This window comes from Ambystoma mexicanum, chromosome 2q (assembly GCF_040938575.1).
Source record: "Ambystoma mexicanum isolate Mex_15411 chromosome 2q, UKY_AmexF1_1, whole genome shotgun sequence".
In the NCBI taxonomy this organism is placed as follows: Eukaryota; Metazoa; Chordata; class Amphibia; order Caudata; family Ambystomatidae; genus Ambystoma; species Ambystoma mexicanum.
Window position 1 is genome coordinate 616140529 of NC_090924.1, and position 20329 is coordinate 616160857.

The 20329-nt window shown below is 45.6% G+C and overlaps 1 protein-coding gene across 2 annotated transcripts in view; it reads left to right on the forward strand.

The window, feature by feature from the left end:
* Window positions 1-20329, forward strand: part of CCDC13 (coiled-coil domain containing 13) — a 1886344-nt gene that overhangs the window by 1347593 nt on the left and 518422 nt on the right. For both annotated transcript variants that reach the window (XM_069647762.1, XM_069647761.1), the window contains exon 12: window positions 3644-3727. In XM_069647762.1, coding sequence (XP_069503863.1) covers window positions 3644-3727 — 84 coding nt within the window. The remainder of the gene's footprint in view (window positions 1-3643; window positions 3728-20329) is intronic.

Consider the following 20329-nt stretch of genomic DNA (forward strand, 5'->3'; position numbering starts at 1 on the left):
AAATTAACGAGGAAGTGATCAGACCAGATGCATTCAACAATGGCAGATATATTCACTTCCAGGTTTTTTGTTGCGATCCAATCCAATATGTTGCTGCCACTATGGGTAGCACTATGGACCTGCTGTTTAAACCCGATGGATTCCTGGGACATAGTTAAGTCCCTGGACTCCTCATCGATGGGATTGTTATACCAGTAATTAAGATCTCCCAGGATAACAAATGAGGACGTGTCCTTAGATAAATTACCTATGATGGCCTGAAGTTGTTATTCAAACAGTGGGGTAGTTCTTGGGGGTCGATATATTAGCAATATACTAATGGAGGATACAGGGTTTATATTCAGTTTTACCATTAAGACCTCCCAATTGTCAAAATGTGGACAATTGGTTGCATACAGCTTCAGATTCTGTTTATAGACAATAGCCACTCCCTAGCCCCCTCCTCCTCTTACAACTTCTCGTATGGTTTGGAGGGCTGAATATCCATCGGGAGTAGCCAGAATCATAGCATGATGAGAGGATTCCGACATCCATGTTTCCGTAAGAAACAGGATGTCCAGATCTAGCTCCAGGATCTTATCAGCAACTTCAACTGCGTGCTTGAGTAGAGACAGAGTATTTAGAAGGCAACATTTTAGTTTCACGGGACTTGTGCGTGCTGGTATTTCGAGCTTAGCCCTATTATGGTTGACAGTGTCCTGAGACAGGGGCACTTCCATACCGTGGGCATTGAAAGCTACCTCATGGATCATGTCATTACCCGTGCCTTCAGAAATCACTGGCATCCAGTGACTAGGAGCAGGCAAAACAAGTATAGGTTGTTTAGCTGTGAGCTCAGCACTTAGGAGCTCCTTGCTCGAAATGTGGGCGTGAGCATGGTCTTGTTTGTACATTTGCAGAGTTTTGGCCTGAGGTCCCCCCACGTTTCCCGTGGATGAAGCCGGGAGTAAGGGGGAGAGTGTGAGTGGAGAACCAGGCACACGGTAGATATCGGTCTGGTTTATCGCTGTGTTTTGATTTAACAAAGCCGGAGTATGTAGTGGTCTTTCAATGAGCGACAGACTCCTTACCTCAGATATGTGTCTAGCATGTTTGGTGGCGTCCTGGACTTCTTGTAAACCCATTTCTTTCGGCAGAGTAGTGAGACCATACTTCTCCGGACCGCTACTGACCGACCCGACGTGCCGGCACTGACTCGTCTGTCTGGTAAATTTACGGTCAGCTGAGGGACTACAAGTACACTGGGACTTGTAGTTCCTAGACAGGTATCTGCCTTTAACAACCCTGGTATGTCTCAAAGGCAATACCGAGGGATGGCAGTGTGTCTAACAGCACTTATAGGTTGCTGTGTTACCCCTAAGGCACAGTAAGAGTGCAGTAGAAAGTAAAATCAATTGCTAAAATAACGGGATAAAAAGCAAACAATGTTTTAAGGTTAAAATATACAAGTAGACAAGTAATGAATAAAAAGAGAAAGTGAAACGGAACGACAGCGCTTCCAGCAGCATAATGCACCTAGTTATCAGGAGTGGGAGCAAGACTCACCTTATATGTCTCCCAAATCAGTCTCTGACCACTTACTGGAGCAAAGGAGACTGCCGAAATGTCAGTTGCAGATGACAGCAGAGGAAGGTGGTTAGAGCTGAACATTTGGAAAGGTGCAAGGAGGGGATAATCACTGTGATGGAAAGGTGTGAGGAGCGAAAACCTGGAGTGGACAAAGGTGATGAAGGAAAGGAGGGAACAGTTAAAATCGGGTGTAGAGTTGAAGGAGGTGATAATAGAGATGGGAAGGAGGGAGAACATACAATCTGAATTGTAGTGCAGTCCTTCTCTCTCTGAACGTATGACACTATCTATGGGTTTCCACTTCCTCCTCACAACATCTCTCCTTTTCCTGATCTTTGGCTTCTTTGGGTTTCACAACAGGTCCTTCTTGCACCTTGGTTTCCTGTCTCACCAGGTGATCACTCTGTTTCTTCTTGTACCACCAAATCGCTCTGACTTGTCTCTCTCTCTTTCTAGAGCGCTTTCCTTTTCGTTGCCTCCTTCAACTCTCCCTTGTTCTCCGATAGGCTGAAGGGCAAATTGTCAGAAAGGAGACTTAAAGAACACAGTGATGTTTTCTTGTGATGTACACTTGAATTGTTTTTTTAATGTCCCAAGGATTCCCAGCCTCACAACGGTGAATATTGAAAAGTATGTGAATCTGTGAAAAATACCAATGAAAAATAACCATTGTTCGAGAACGTTGTTTCTGGTGGGTAACTATTTCTTCACTTCAGATTTAATCACTGGGGTGATTATATCAGGCGCAGTAAACAAATGGAAAAGCTCAATTTCAAATAAAATAGTTTTGGTTTGGGCTAACGACAGGATCTTTACGAGGGAAACCCCAGAGATCTCCAGCAAGGAGGATTTTAAGATATTTCTTCAGTAAGTACATCTTTTTGATTACGCTGTATAGTAACCCATTCCAACGTTGGTCTCAGCTGTAATTTATCTAAGATAAACCCCATGTTAAGTTCACTAAGAATGTAAAATGCAGGAGCAGAACAGGGAAGATGAATCACACTTCTCAAATTTCTTTTCAGTAATCTGGAAGATCGAACAGCGATCATAATACCATAAATCTGCCCAGTACAGGGCATCGGCCTGGGGTTTCGCCAAGATGTTGTGTAACAGTGTGTCCACCTATCTCCCCAAAAAGTTGGTATATTGGACTTTTACACTACTCACCTGTGCCATCGAAGTGAATTGTTTTTTACATACATGCTTCCTGTAATGTTTTCTGAAACTGACACTTCCTCCTAAAAATGCACATTACCTAACGATTTCCTGTCTCTCGTTTTCAAAGTGAAAAACATGGGAAGAATGCGTCTTTAGGCCCACTATTCACATTTTCTATTTTACACTGTTATCAAGAAGCCCATGTGCATCCATAATTACAGCACTTTTATTGTGAGTCGATCATGGTGTGGGGGAAAGAAGGAACACTTCACTGGGCTCAACCCAGGGAAACCCAGGACATTATATTCATATAGGGGAGCACCAAATGAGTGTAACACTACTAAAACCCCACAATAAGAGAGGCCTTCATTAGGAGTTTTCCATTATCCCGCCAGTAATTCCGGGCTGTAAACATGAGCTTTTGTGGATTTGGTGGCTCTTCTACATGTTCCACAGCAGAGATTTAATTTGAGAGTATTCATGTTGAAAATAAGTTTCTAGTGGTGTGCCACTAAAATGTGTTCTGTTGCACGCAGTAATTACAACAAGAATTCCAAAAGTAGAAATAAATAGCATGAATATTGACCAATGTACTTGTGTCCCATTTATTAGCAGTTTTCATATTGCTCAGATCTAACCACTCAGGCCACACAGGGAGCTTTACAGATAACCACGTAAACAGAATAAAGGTAGCAGGGGGAGGTCGGCAACAAAGGAGAAGAGTAGACTAGTGAAGTTAAAATGTGGAAGTGATGGACGGAGGAAAATGGGGGAGACTTATTTTAGTGCCCTTTTATATACTCTTCAGTAGATGGTGTTCTTTTTGACCATTTAAGTGCATTAGCAACACACTGATTTGTTTTCTTTAATATATGTTATTAGTGAATACTGGAAAACATTTCTTCCCTTACAGGGCTGTTTCTAAACTAGGACACATGCTGGTAGAATCTTCAGCCAATCAACCTCCTTTTGGGAGCAATGGCATCTCATCTCGGAGGTATGTGTTCAGCCAATGTCCTCCATCATACTTATTTTAATATTGTTCAGTTGCTTGATTTGTTTGGGAAGTATTGTTAGAGGAGAGTGAAGTTTCTTTCCATCATAGACTATTGTGCAGGGGAATTTGAGTTTTGTTATTGTAATGTAATATAATGTTTCTGGGCCCGAGAGAAGAGGAAGAGGAAGAGAAATATGAAGCTGCTTGTCTCTTGTGGCACCACATTGCCGGAGCGGTAATGCTGTGTGGAGGTCCCTGAGACACAGCAGAGTGAAAAGCACAGGGGAGCCCTGTATTGGGTCCCAGCATAATTTCAATTTCCCAGCATAGCTTGTATGCACTTAAAGGAATCTACGTGATCACTGTGTGGGCCAAAATTCTGACGACAAAAATGTCGATTTCAAAAATTGCGTGGCACAGTGATCACATAGATCACTTTTTCCTGCATCTCCCTACCCTCTACCTCTTATTACCCATACTTACCTTTCAGCGGCACACTTATTTGTGTGCCCCCGACTCCCCTCTATCCCTGCAACGTCAGTTCCCTTCCACTAGCATGAGTCGGAACTGGGGTTGCAGGGTACTTCTTTTTGTTGTTGTTTTTTTAACTTTTTTAAAAAACCTTTATTGTCCCACGCTATCCAGTGGGAGTCATCACGGATTCCCCGTCGGTGACCTCCTCCCATGTGGCCAGGAGACAGCAGCCGCTACCTGATCGTGACCCTAGGGGCGACTTTATGAGGGAGGAATACATGGGAGGAGATAGCTACAGGAGAGGAGATGTGACTTCACTGGATGAGACACAGTATTTTTGCCATTTCCATGAGGAAACCCCCTTGTACCCAAGACCCTTTTTCAAGAGGAAGACCCTCTCATGCCCCAGACCTTCATGGCATACTGCCAGATGTGTGTTTCCACTGGTAGAAGCTAACCCTCTTCATATTTCTATGGTCAAACAAACAACCATGACACCAACTCACACTGCTGAAACGTAACACTTTTTTCTTCTAAAGTTCCCTTTTGTAAAACCAGTACAGGGAACTATTCAACTGCCATGTGTTTAACACACTTTATAAACATCAACTACCGGAATTCCCTAACTACTGAGGAGAGGAGGAAGATCCATGATTTTGAACCATGTACTAAGAACCTGAACCACAATGTGCAGTCTAGTTGTTCTTCTGGCAGAGCAGAAGAGACTGTCATGGGAGAAATGCCGAACCAGAGACTGAAAGGCTGTGGAGATGCCGGGAGCTGTGAGGAAGGTCCTGGCCACTCAGCGAATCGGGAAGCTTGCGTTCTCCATTCTGGATCCTGAAGGGAAGCAGACGAACAATTGCGGCACCACAAGGGAGGCTGGAAGAATGTACACAGCTTCCAGATGGGAAGCGGGTGGATGCAGCACACTGCAGAAGCACGATCCCGACAGGGAGACATTGGAGAAAGCCGGTGATTCTACCCAAAACTAGTTAGGACCCCGGGAAATTCCAGCAACCGACAGCAATTTGAACATTGAAACCTTGCAAATACGACAAAAGGCTGTTAGAATACTGAAAAGCAAAAAGGCAAACCCCAATGAACTGTGAATACCTGAAATGTAAATGTGGGGCTAAATCTAAAGAAACCTTACGAAGAGTATATATATCTCAACCCGAGGGTCATACCTACAATAGTGATGATAGAGCGATGCATATGAAAAGTCCTGAAACCACAGACACCAGGTGAGGAAAGCATATGAGAAGTGCTGGAAACCACATACACTAGGCAAGTAAACTATATGAGAAATCCTAACAAGCATAATAGCACACAATTGAAATACACAAAAGTCATGGCAGGGGTGTATACTAACCAGGTGGAACTCATAGGTGAAGACCTTGCAGGCACATATACCAGGCAAGTGACGCTTCAGAAAGAGTCCTACCAGGAGAGTACACCAGGCAGTTGGAATTGCATAAAGTAACCTGGCAAGAGAGTAAACCAGGCAACTTACAACCCCCAAGAAGTGTTATAGGAAAGATTGGCATTTATTTTTGTAACCCTGGGAAGTTGGTTGTTAAAGAAAGACAGTGTTATCTAGACCGAGGAGAAAGTTGCATCAAAGAAAGACTGTTAGACTTGGTTACCCAAACAGGAATCTTGTGAGATCAAACGAGGCACCAAAGAACTGTTTACAAAAGTGACTATTCTTCTTATAATCAAGAATCCAGAGGAAGGGATCCACCCCCTGGAACCAAGGTCTTCCACCTTGAAGAATATTTTTGTTGGAATTATGCTTGTTTCAGTTGTGAACACTTTTGGGTCAGTTGAAGTAATTTTCCTACACATGTTTCTTTTGTTTATAGTGTGAGGGCCAGGATAGGACGTTTTGGGCACAAGGACAGTTTTTCAGTAATTGACAACCTGACCCAGATAGATCCTTAGTTTCGGTTTATAGGCAGAGAAACTCCTCTTTAACATGGGGTCAGAGAGGCATTTTTCTTTTAATAAGTATCTTTTGTAGAAACATGACAACCTTGTGTCCGGCTCTCATTGTCCCCTCATGGGAATGGGGAAACCCAGTGGGATGCTAAACCAGCTGACACAAACTGTCAACCCACTCCCAGATATTATTTTTCCCCTCTATCTCCTTCCTCTCTCCTTGTCTCCCTAAATGCAGTTGACCATCCAATAGTTAGAAGATTTCATAATTGATGTTAACCACCATGAAACTATCTTCAGCATTAAACAGAAGATCTTGCCAAAATGTGCTTTCACCGTCCATCACCAAAACCTTATTTTTCACGGTTGCCCCTTGCTAGATAATTTCAAACTATCAGACTATGGGCCTCATTACGAGTCCAGCGGTAACCGTGCCGGAAAAACCGGCAGGTTACCGCCGGACCCGTATTACCATTCCGCCTCTGAGATTCCCGGAATCACCGGGGCATTAAGACCCCGGTGACCCGGGAATTCCGGAGGTGGAATTCTGTAAGTCCCCATTGGACCAGCTCTGTCATAGACGGAACCGGTGTTTCCACTGTCCCCATCCCCATGGAGTCCCGTAGGGGATGGGGACAATGGAAACACTGGCTCCGTCTATGACAGAGACAGTGTTTCCATGTCCTCCTGCAGGCGGGTGGTGTAAATTCCACCAGGTCAGACCTGGCGGGAGTGACATCTCCTGCCTGCAGGATTCTTAATCAGCCGGTCCGGACCTGCAGGGTCGTAATGAGGCCCTATAACTTAAAATCACACAGTGAACTAAGCCTGATAGTTAAAGCGGATATAGATCTAGCCTCAAGACTCTCTATTGGTAGTACATCTGCACTTGGGAGTCCTGCCCGAGTCCTTGTAGAGCTGGAGGGATCATTCCTTCCTCCATTAGGAATAACAAAACGGGTAAAGGTAGAGGTGTACCAACCGCCTGAGCTAGAGGAAGAGGTGTTTACCTTCCTGGACCAACGCACCAAAGATAATGATACCCTTCATTCTGATCAGGGCATTAGTTTTGTGGAGGCGGAAGGTCCCGAAAAGAAAATGAGATGGCAACCCTAGATGATCTTTTAGCGCGACTGACTGCCCATCAAATCCAAGCTGAAAATAGATTCCAAAAAACAATAGATGGGTATCCCCTACTTTGCTGACTGTGAGGAGGCAAAATCATTACAAACAGGAGTCAAGTCAGCGGTAAATATATAAATTCACTTTAAGGGCATAGTCCTACCATTGAGGAGATGGACACAGTACTGCTGGTCATAAAACAGATCACCATACACCAATCAATACATAATAAAAAGTAACATGTTTATTAAATGTCTTTTCAATTTATTTCAATATGTTAAAAAAACAGGATTAAATAGCCTACAAAACTTGTGCAATGCATGAAGTTGTAACATACAATTTAAGAAATAAAGTGCATACTGTGGTAAAGTGCTAATGCCAATTGTAAACCTCAAGAGAATATCGGCAGGAAATAGATCAATCTTAGTAAATAACAAATGCAAAACTCAAGAGTGACTGGGGGGTATCCCTAGGTGAATGAAGGGGATCACTCAACCTGGGAAGCCCACAGAAGCTCGGAGATGATTCAAATGTGCAAATAGCAAATGTATATTAATAGCACATTCTAAACAATGCAAAAAGTCAAAGTTGAATCAATAATAGTAATCATCAAACAAGAGGACCAATTGTAAGAAAATTCAATACCAGAGTAAATACACATCTAAAAGACATACCCATAAGAATACGAGTTAGGGATGCTGTGCGTCAACTACTACGGTGTCATGCAAAAAATAAACGACAATCAAGAATGGCATGGCATCATTAAAGGTTTAGTTTAGTAGTTTCGATGGAAGAAGTGCATCTTGCAGAAAGGTGCAGATGGAATCCATCTTCATCAGGACAAAGCATTCCCATAAATTAGATTTTTTTCTGGGTCATTCAGCGACTTCTTAATGAACGTACTCAGATTGAGGTAAAAACATTCACATATATAATAGAACATGCTAGGGTATTGATACCTGTAGAAAGAATGTTGAAAAAGACAAAAACAAATGAAAAAAATAACATCATGAATAACAAAGTTAAAAATGTTAAGAGTATGGTGATCCGAAAAAATGAACAAACAGGGCTATATTCATATACCGAGGTTAAGACATGTCATGTGAACTAAGGGGAGAAGAGGTTATTACCATAGTCTCTACCCTAACGGGGGCTGGTCCCAAAAGCCTGTCGGTAAATTCAGGAAGTAACGGCTCAGCCATGCCACGAAAAGATCTCTTGAAAATCAGATCTGTAAAGCAAAGTGTCACAACACAACTCAAGTTATAAATTACCTAAAGTCTAAATGATCAAAACATAATTCCAGAGTTAAAGAAAAACCAACTAATCTGAAGGAAATCAACCTAACCAAAAATCAAACAATTAATCAATTTAAAATGAAAACCAATGTATGTTCCTAAAGAAAATACAATGTATGTTAGACAACTAAACAACTAAAGGGAACACGCAACTCACCTCCAGGGCTGGTCAATTGTGCAAATGCTGCCAATTAACACTAAAAGATACCAGCAGTACTGTGTCCATCTTCTCAATGGTAGAACTATGCCCTTAAAGTGAATGTATATATTTCCCACTGACTTGACTCCTGTTTGTAATGAAAATAGATTCCAAGCAGGACTTGATAGAATTGCTGCCTCTCAGCAGAGACCCATATTACCACATGGAGTCCTGCAACCTTGTAAAGAAGGGGGGGACTTGTGAAATCTTTTCCTCAACTTTGAAAGAATTGCCCACCAGTTTCATTGGGAGGACAAACTGAAGACCTGCTATTTAGCCACCGTACTAAAAAGAGAACTCCAAAACTCCTATCACCTATTAAACCCTCTGGGGACCAGAACCTTTGATGAAATCAAACAAGGGTTGTTGAAAAGGGTAGGCCAAACAGACAACCTGTATGAGCTAAAACCTAGAAGTATTCAAAGGTATCCCGATGAAACACCAGTGGAATAAGGGACTAGAGTACAAAAAACATTGGGCCTCATTACGACCCTGGCGGAATGGGTTAATGGGTGCTGCTAATGGATGCGGACCCATTCCGCTTGATTATGAAGTCCCCTCGCGGGACCCGATAAGGACGCCTGGTTTATAAGGACGCCTGGTAAAACCAGATGTCCTTTCCGGGTCCCGCGAGGGGGCCAGGGAGCTAACAACGGGCCGGTCGTAATCGGCCAGTTGTTAGCTCCCTGCACCCATTCCCATTGAGCCCTATGGGGGCTCGAATGGGAATGGGGGAGGTCCGGCCCGGGTTCTCTGAGGGAGGAATTACCGGGCCCTCCAAACTCGGAATGGCCCAGTAATTCCCCATTCAGGGAACCCGGAACCGGTTTTGGAGGCAGCCATGCCACCAATAGCGGCATGGCTATCGCCAAAGCCGTAATGAGGCCCATTGTCTCATTGGTTAGGGAAGAAATTGTTACCTGAAGTATTAGAAACCCTTTCCATAGAACAATTTATGAATTTGCTACCTCCCTATTTACAGAAAGCAGTCCTTCAACAGAATAAACCCAGTTTATTACTAGCTATAGATGCAGCACAGATGTCATGATGCCTGCTCCCGGAGAACCAGTCCAGGACCAGCGTCCCCGGAAGCAGACATCATGTTCCCGGGGAAAAGGCCAGCAACCCCTAGTAGGGGCCCTTTGGAGACTGTCCTGGCGCCTTTGGCGCCAGGCTCATTTTGGACCTCAGTCCTGGCGCCATAGGCGCTAGGCTCATAAAGGGAGTGTTTATGTGAACTTACCTGATGCAGACCGTGCTGCCAGATCCAGACCTCTTTGAGGCCTGAAAGGGACTATTTTACCTGTGGGACTATTTTGCCACTCGGGCGTGGCAGGGAAGAATACGTACCTGGAACTACTTTGGGGGCTATTTAAGCCACGCCCAGACATCAGCTCATGCTTCGCGTTGTTCTGCACCTAACAGCTGGACGCTCACCGTGTCTGCTCCTGCATCCTGACTCCAGCCACGCCCGCCTCCATCCTGGAACACCTGAAAGGAAAGAAGAGAAGGGAAAAGGTGAACAGAAGAACATTACCTGCTTCTACCCGGAGTCTGGAGTCATCATGCCGGCGATCCTAAGGGAAGACATTTATTTTAAAGACGCATCACGTTGCTCGCTGCAGCGCCGCGTTCCACTCACCTGTTCACGAGGCATCTCCGTGCTCCTTAGCGACCATCTGCATGATCCGCCGCATACCTGCGCCTAAGGGGGGAAGAGAAGAACAAAAGGTGAGCAAAAGGAACATATTGAAGAAAGCCAGATTTTCGCCATAAGACTTACCTGATTATTGTTGGGAGAATCTTTCCTCATCTCGGGTCGGCGCCGCTTCTTCAGCAGTACCGTACCCCGGCCCCTATGGGGAAAAAAGACACACGCATTAGTGGGTGAATATAAGGACATTAAAGGAACCACCCATCATAAACTCACCTGAGTTTACCTTCGGCAAATTGTTTCCTCTATGCAAAATCTTCACTCAGCACCTGTGATAAAAGGAATAAGAGACGGACTACTGAATATAAAGGCAAATAGAAAAGGAGGCCAACTCTTGAACTTTTACAACAGTATACTTACGGCACCTTGCCAGGAAAGTCAAGTAAGCTTGGATCCTCACCAATCTGAACACCAGTGAATTAACTGGATATAATCGCACCCCTGCACCAGAAGCAGGATGGAGAGCTCGTCCTTTCAAACCTTAAGGTGAGAGTTAACGGGGAATTTTGGAGGTGGTCTGAGGAGAGTGAAAGAGGGAAGTGGGAGGCCGACGCGGTACTCCGCAGGTAGTTAATCCCCTTTCTCCATCTGCAGAAGGATTCTCCTGCGAGTCAGACAAGCGAGATTTGGGGGTCCTGTCCAGTCGGTCTTCCGAGTTCTGCGCATCACCTTAGAAGAGGCCGCAGCAGTCCAGACCTGGTCAGCGTCTCCGTGGGAGTCAGGTGAGGGTTACAGAACGCGAAGCCTTCCTACAATTTCCCACCCAGGCGCTATGGAGACTTCCGAGACTGATCAGTTGGCCCACCTATTGGGGGAATTACGGGCCGAAGTGCATTCCGCTCGTCAGGAGACTAACGCTCTCAGGAGAGAACTAATTGTATCTAAAGAACGAACTGATGACCTTGCCAGGCAGCTATTGCAAGGTCAGGCTGGACAAACTCCCCTACCAGGTTCAGGGGTATTCCCGCCCCAGTGGTTTCAAGTAACCCAGTGCAAATTAATCTACCTGGAAATATGCCGTTGGCCCCACCTGAACGATTTGCCGGGGACCCCAAAAGATTTGCCGTATTCATGAATCAATGCCGATTGCACTTCCTCTGCAGACCTGGGGCCTTTCCTAACGACCAAACCAAGGTAGCTTTTGTATTATCATATCTCAGCGGCTGTGCTGCCGATTGGTCAGTTCCACTGGTTACTCAAGATGACCCAATACTCCGGGATTTTCAAGGCTTTCAGACACGCATGGAAAGATTATTTGCTCGGCACTCTCAGGGACAGGCCCTGGACAACGAATTCTGTCCCTACGACAGGGTAACCAGGATCTCTTAGCCTATATTGCAACCTTCAATAGGTTGGTTGTGGAGACTGGGTGGCCAGAGAATAAAAGAATCACGTTATTTCATCGAGGTCTACATGGAGAACTTAAGGATGTCCTGGCCCAAGTTGTAAATCCGCCCCAAGACTGCATGGAATATATAGACTTAGTGGTCCAATTAGATCACAGGCTTCAAAACAGAAAGGCAGATCGGTCCAAGTTTGAGACACGGGTGTTGGTCAAGACTCACGTTAACCCCAAGGGTGCCGATGTTTCTGAACCTATGCAAATTGGATGGGTTAAAGGACCTTTAACTCAAAAAGAATGTGAAAGAAGACAGCAGATGCGATTATGTCTTTATTGTGGGGCTTCTGGACACTTTTTACGAGATTGCCCAGTAAAACCGCCCAAGAAGGCGGTAGGAGCCGCGGATAAGAACCATATGGAACCTGATTCGGGAAACGACCACGCCCGACAAGCGTAGGGGTCCGCTTCCCGAGCCTGAAAACTAACTCTCAGACCTCGCACTTCATCATGCCAATGGTCCTCGTAGATCCGGAACAGCCTGGGCGGTTGCATGCAATAAAGGCATACATCGATAGTGGGGCTATAGGAAACTATGTGGATCGTGAATTGGCTTCCAGGATCAACCTCCCTCTTCGTCCTAAAACCAGTAAAGAGGTCATCACCACAGTAGATGGAACCGAAATCGCCTCTGGGCCGGTAACACATTCCACTGCAGAGGTGACACTAGTGGGTCAGGACGGGCATCGGGAGGCTGTTGTGTTTGACGTAATCAAGGCTCCACAGTTTCAGGTAATTATAGGAATCCCTTGGTTAGAAACACATAATCCTCGAATTGACTGGCGAGCGAAGAGGATAATCTTTCCGGATTGTGCACAATCCTGTTATCCAGGAAATCCAAATATAGGCCTGGATACAGTAACCCCTGCCACTTTGCAAATACCGCCGGAATACCAAGAATTTCAAGACGTCTTCCAAAAGGAACAGGCCAACACATTACCCCCTCACAGGTCGTACGATTGCCAAATCGATCTGATGCCCGGCGCACAACCCCCTTGTAGCAGGATTTATGCTCTTACTGAACCCGAGAATCTTCATTTGCGACAATATTTAGATCAGTACCTAGCCAATGGTTTCATTCGCCCGTCAAAGTCTCCTGCATCCTCGGCTTTGTTCTTCGTGCCAAAAAAAGAAGGCGACCTCACAACTTGTATCGACTACCGCGCATTGAACCAGATAACTGTTAAAAACCGTTACCCTTTGCCTCTGATCCCTGAACTTCTTGACCAGGTGAAGGATGCCTGCATATACACCAAGTTAGATCTCCGGGGGGCTTACCATCTGGTGCGAGTAAAGGAAGGCGACCAATGGAAAACTGCCTTCCGCACCAAATATGGACTATTCGAGTACCAGGTGATGCGTTTCGGATTGTGCAACGCACCTGCTGCCTACCAAAACTTCATGAACGATGTCCTTCGGGAACTCATCGATGTTTGTGTTGTCGTATATCGAGGACATTCTTGTGTACTCATCTTCGGAATCTGATCACAAAAAGCATGTCAGGGCAGTTCTTGAGAAATTGCGCCAACACAAACTGTTTGCAAAACTTGAAAAGTGTGTTTTCCATACCACAGAAGTCGAGTTTCTTGGTTTCATCCTGACACCTAAAGGAGTCCGAATGGACTCACGAAAAGTGGATGCCATCCTCAAATGGCCATCGCCTAGCTCTGTGAAAGGCGTTCAAAGCATGCTTGGCTTTGCCAATTTCTATTGCAGATTTATCCCGGAATTTTCACGTATTGTACAACCCATCACTGCACTCTTGAGGAAAAATAAACGCTTCGAATGGTCTGAGGAAGCCGAACAGGCCTTTCAGGAATTAAAAGCTAAATTTACCTCCGCACCTGTATTGAAACACCCGCGTCCAGATCTCCCATACATAGTCGAAACCGACGCATCCAGCTTAGCCATGGGAGCTGTCCTGTCTCAAAGAGATCCCGAAACTAACCAACTGCACCCCGTAGCATTTTGGTCCAGAAAATTCTCGGCACCTGAGATCAATTATGCAATCACCTACAAAGAGTTATTAGCCATTAAGTCCGCTTTTAAGGCTTGGAGGCATTATCTTCTTGGCGCTAGACATACCATCACGGTGATCACTGACCACCGGAACTTACAATATTTGAAAACTGCCAAAGCTCAATCGTCACGTCAGCTCCGATGGGCTTTGTTTTTTGCTGAATTCGATTTTGTAATTACCTACCGTCCTGGCAGCAAGAATGGCAAAGCGGACGCTCTATCCCGAATAGGAATGGGAGAAACAGATACAAACTCAGAACCTGTACCGATAATTTCCCGAACAAAGAATTCTGGGCATGACCTCTTTACAAACACTGGAAGACATTCAAGCTAGAGTTAAACAACTCCTGGACCCTACAGCCTTGCAGGATTGGATTCAAAAGGGGTCTTACTTTACTGTCAATGATGATCTACCTTACTTCCAAGGGCGCTTATTTCTACCACACAAAGAATTACAAGAACTGGTTATTTCTCGTTATCATGATACTCTAATAGAGGGGCACCCAGGTATTGCCAAGACGGAAGAAAAGGATAAACGACAGTTCTGGTGGCCCTCTTGGCGAAAGGACATTAAATCCTTTGTGATGTCCTGTGGTGTTTGTGCCCAAAACAAAGGTAAAAAAAAAAAGACCAGCCGGCCTTCTTCAACCCTTAGACATTCCACCGGCACCTTGGCACACCTTGTCACTGGATTTTATTACGGATCTGCCTCCTTGTTATGGATATAACACTATTCTTATTATTGTGGATTTATTTTCCAAAATGGACCACTGCATTCCATTAAAAGGTTTACCTTCAGCTTCTGTCCTAGCCAAGGAATTTCTTGAAAATATCGTTCATTTACATGGATTCCCGTCCATGCTAGTCTCTGACCGGGGAAGCCAATTCATTTCCCATTTTTGGAGAAAGTGTTGTCAGCTGGCACAAATCGACATAAGATTATCAACCAGCCACCACCCTCAGACCGATGGTCAAACCGAGAGGACTAACCAGACCCTTGAACAATATTTACAGTGTATGTTGCATCAATCTGAAAGTAATTAGAAGGATATTCTTTGGATTGCCGAATATGCATACAATAATTCGGTACATTCTGGAACTGGCCATAGTCCTTTTTATACCTTGTTTGGACATCACCCTCGAACCTCAGATCTTGACTCGCCTCAAAGCCTCGAAATGCCCGCAGTAGACCATCTGCATTCTACAATAACTCAAGCTTTCAAAGAAGCAACTACACATTTACAGCAAGCCAAGAGAAAATACAAGAAGAATGCTGATCTCCATCAAAGTGAGGCACCTCTATACCAAATAGTACACCAAGTATGGCTGGCTACCAGACACTTATCGCTCAAAGGACCTCGAACTTTTAACCCAAAATATTTGGGGCCTTACTCAATTACGGCCATAATCAACCCGGTGGCCGTCAAACTCAACCCACCAGCTAATATGCGGATTCACCCTGTTTTTCATGTATCACTTTTGAAACCAGTACAACCTGGAACCCGATTAATCAAGCCACCAGAACCTATCCAAATAAATGGAGAACCTGAATCTGAATTCGAGGTGAAGAACATTTTAGATTCCATGGTGTCAAAGTCAAAACTTTTCTATCTAATAGATTGGAAAGGATACGGGCCTCAGGAAAGGTCTTGGGAACCTAGTGACCATGTACATGCACCTCGGTTAATAAAAAAAATTCCACCGGAATTTCCCAAACAAACCGAAACCCCCGGAGAAAACAATCTTGGGAGGGGCCTGGGGGGGGGGATGGGGGACTAGGGAAGGGGGGGGATGGGGGACTATGGGAGGGGGGGGGGGAGTGCTGTCATGATGCCTGCTCCCGGAGAACCAGTCCAGGACCAGCATCCCCGGAAGCAGACATCATGTTCCCGGGGAAAAGGCCAGCAACCCCTAGTAAGGGGCCCTTTGGACACTGTCCTGGCGCCTTTGGCGCCAGGCTCATTTTGGACCTCAGTCCTGGCGCCAGGCTCATAAAGGGAGTGTTTATGTGAACTTACCTGATGCAGACCGTGCTGCCAGATCCAGACCTCTTTGAGGCCTGAAAGGGACTATTTTACCTGTGGGACTATTTTGCCACTCGGGCGTGGCAGGGGAAGAATGCGTACCTGGAACTACTTTGGGGGCTATTTAAGCCACGCCCAGACAGCAGCTCACGCTTCGCGTTGTTCTGCACCTAGCAGCTGGACGCTCACCGTGTCTGCTCCTGCATCCTGACTCCAGCCACGCCCGCCTCCATCCTGGAACACCTGAAAGAAAAGAAGAGAAGGGGAAAAGGTGAACAGAAGAATATTACCTGCTTCTACCCGGAGTCCGGAGTCATCACGCCGGCGATCCTAAGGGAAGACATTTATTTTAAAGACGCATCGCGTTGCTCGCTGCAGCGCCGCGTTCCACTCACCTGTTCACGAGGCATCTCCGTGCTCCTTAGCGACCATCTGCACGATCCGCCGCATACCTGCGCCTAAGGGGGAAGAGAAGAACAAAAGGTGAGCAAAAGGAACATATTGAGGAAAGCCAGATTTTCGCCATAAGACTTACCTAATTATTGTTGGGAGAATCTTTCCTCATCTCGGGTCGGCGCCGCTTCTTCGGCAGTACCGTACCCCGGCCCCTATGGGGAAAAAAGACACACGCATTAGTGGGTGAATATAAGGACATTAAAGGAACCACCCATCATAAACTCACCTGAGTTTACCTTCGGCGAATTGTTTCCTCTACGCGAAATCTTCACTCAGCACCTGTGATAAAAGGGATAAGAGACGGACTACTGAATATAAAGGCAAATGTAAAAGTTCAAGAGTTGGCCTCCTTTTCTAACAGTATACTTACGGCACCTTGCCAGGAAAGTCAAGTAAGCTTGGATCCTCACCAATCCGAACACCAGTGAAGTAACTGATATAATCGCACCCCTGCACCAGAAGCAGGATGGAGAGCTCGTCCTTTCAAACCTTAAGGTGAGAGTTAACAGGGAATTTCGGAGGTGGTCTGAGGAGAGTGAAAGAGGGAAGTGGGAGGCCGATGTGCTACTCCGCAGGTAGTTAATCCCCTTTCTCCATCTGCAGAAGGTTTCTCCTGCGAGTCAGACAAGCGAGATTTGGGGGTCCTGTCCAGTCGGTCTTCCGAGTTCTGCGCATCACCTTAGAAGAGGCTGCAGCAGTCCAGACCTGGTCAGCGTCTCCGTGGGAGTCAGGTGAGCGTTACAACAGAATTTTGCAGAAGCTAATCGACATCTTAAAAATCTTCATAAACTTGATGAATCAAAAAGGGAAACAAGAGGTTTCTTCCATCCTCCTCCTCCATGTAAAGATAAACAACAAGATATTTCTCAGACTCACAATGAGAGATCTACGTAAGTGAGAGAGAAAGCCCATTGCAATGAAGGAAAAAGGAGAGGTGAAACCTGAAGAGAGACGAATACCAAGACCCACCTCTATATTATGTTTCTTGTGTGGGTAATCTGGTCACCAAGCCCAACAGTGCCATTTCAATATAAAAGAGGAACATATGGAAATTGGTTACATGACAGAACAAGAATAGGACCAAAATGATTTACTTGTAGACAATATTAAAACCACAAGTCATTATTTTTGTACCAGTGTTCCATTTAAAACCTATGATTTGGCTATAGTAAATGGAGTCCATGTTGAAGCTTTACTTGATTCAGGGAGTAAACACACAGCAGTAACAACTAATTTAATTTCCCGAGAAGGGGAACCCCAATAAAGATTACCTGCGTACACAGAGATGAAGAGGTATACCATAGGACCACAGTTACCATAAGAGTTCAAGGAGGGTCCACTGATATCAATGCTGCTGTCATCCGAGGGTTACCAGAAGAAACGAGAATTGGCACTGATTTTCCCAACTTTGAAAAGATACAAAAGAATGCTAACAAAGTACCTCTTCCTTACTCCCCGGTCTATTCCTGGAAAGAAGACTAGTTTACTTCAGTTTACTACATCCTCTAAGTAATAACCCTTGAGCAGGAAGCCAGATCTTTAGGGTGAGGGCATCTGATGAATCTAGTGGAGCCATTACGGCTGGTCTGGCGGTGACCTTCTCCCATATGGCCAGGGGATGGCAGCCTCTACTTGATCCTGACCCTGAGGACGGCATTTGGAGGGAGGATCACATGGGAGGCGACAACTATCGGGGAGATGTCGTGACTTCACTGGACGAGACAGTATTTTTCCCAGGTGACCTAGATCCCCACAAGTGGATTTCGGTCACCTGGCCTAAGCGCTGCCTACCTGGTGCCTTACTGGCTGCCGCTCTTTTTCCCCACTTAGCAAGCCCCGCCCACCTGGTGCCTTCCTGGTTGCAGCTCTTTTTCCCTACTTAAGGAGCCCTCCAGTCTCTTTTCCTTGGCAGATGGGGAACAGGTGCAAGTGGATCTAGGTCACCTGGCCTAAGCCCCGCCCACCTGTTGCCTTCCTGGCTGCCGCTCTTTTTCCCCACTTTGCAAGCCCCGCCCACCTGGTGCCTTCCTGGTTCCCACTCTTTTTCCCTACTTAAGGATCCCTCCAGCCTCTTTTCCTTTGCAGATGGGGAGTAGGTCCAAGTGGATCTAGGTCACCTGGCCTAAGCACCACCCACCTTCTTAGCCCTGCCTCTTCCTTCCTGCTCTTAACTCTTAGATCAAGGGTGTCCCTCGCCCGGGCGTCCGAAATGAAGGGCAGATGAAGAAAAGGGCAATTCCTGTTTCAACCTGTTCGGACCAGGAGGACCCAGGGCCCGAACCCCTGCTCAGACAGCAGGTAAGCATGCACCAACATGTGTTTACTCCCTCTGTCCCCACAGGCCATCCCCATCCCCTCTGGTCCCCTGTGATGTTCCCGTGTGCCCCCCTTCCCGCACACAGGTGTTGCCTGTTTTGCTTGATTCTTCTACCCTGTCCCCCACCCCCCTCCAGCCTACTTCTGCAGGAGTCTATCCTGATACATTTTGGTTTCACCATCACCATCTTGTGGCCAATGCGGGATTTGACGTTTATGGACTTCATTGATTCACGGTGCGTCACCCTTTCTCAACTCTAATGCTGGACTTCCTTTGCATCTTGTACTCATGGTGGCCCTGATTCATGCTGTTCCCATCTTCATCTTTTATCTTGGCTTGCAACATTATGTGTTACTACTGACTTCTGCAATTTTATTCGCTCTCCCTTCTTGCTTCTCCACTCTTTTGACTGCTTACTCTCCGTTCTCTCCTCCTCTCCCTTTGTCCCTTTTCCTATCTCCTCCCCTTTCTTTCTTCTATGCACTTACTCTATCAGAATTGTCCCTGGACCTAGTATGATAGCAACCTTGTCTGTCTCCTCCCCCGCCCCTTTCTTCTTCCCCTCCTGCAGCACTATCTGAAATGTCGTCAGGCCTAGTAAAATAGTTGCTTGTTTTGTTCCTCCCCTCCCTTTCTGCCCCCCTCTCCCTCACCTTTTGTTTTTCTCCGGCTCTACTAGAAATGTCGTCAGGCCTAGTGCGGTAGTCACCTCTCTGTTTCCATTCCCTTCCCACTCTCCCCCTCCCTTCCTTATCTATGTCTTAGCTCTTGCACTATCTGAAATGTCGTCAGGCCGAGTACGATAGTTAATTTCACATCCTTACTGTTCATGGCCTGTAAGAATGTCATATTTTCCCTTGTTCCCTCCCTTGCCTTAAAGCGCTTTGAAACACATTGTGTATAGGCGCTATATAAATAAACTATCATATCATTCCCATGAGCAAGACCACCTTGAACCCAATACCCTTTTTCATGAGGAAGACCCTCTGATGCCTGTGAGTGGTCAGAAATGCGAGACAGACAAGTAGATAGTTTTCTCACAAGAAGCCATTTTATTAAATAATAATGGGTGCGATGAATGTCTATCTTTCCCTAGCCTAATAAGGACTTCCATACCCCATTATCCATGATGGGACGGGCAGCGCTTCTGAAAATGGTGGTACTCCAGAGACTCCTTCACTTTTTCACAAATGTCCCATACGCGATACTGAGGTCGTTCTTTAATAAACTGCATAGTATATGCAGGAACTTCCTGTGGCATAACAGAAGGTGCAGGATGGCACTTGGAAGCTCCAGAATGCGTATGAACTAGGGGGTATAAAACAACCCAACTTTGAAGTGTATTTTGTTGCTAGCAGTTGCAATTTGTAGCTAAATGACTATCGGACGAACAAACGCATGAGTCGCGGCTGTTGCAAACGACAAAGACCCAGTTCTTTCTAAACAAAATATATGGATAATTTACTCTTTCACAAACTGCTCGCCCAGGTTGATGAAATTGGGTTATATAATGTGGCGTAGACCCTGTCAATTGATGGGGAACATTGCACCGTATTCCCCGCAGATTCCCCTCATGGCGTTAGAAGGGTTGAGTGACCAACTGCGGTTGAATGTGAGAAAATATTGGGAAACTAAA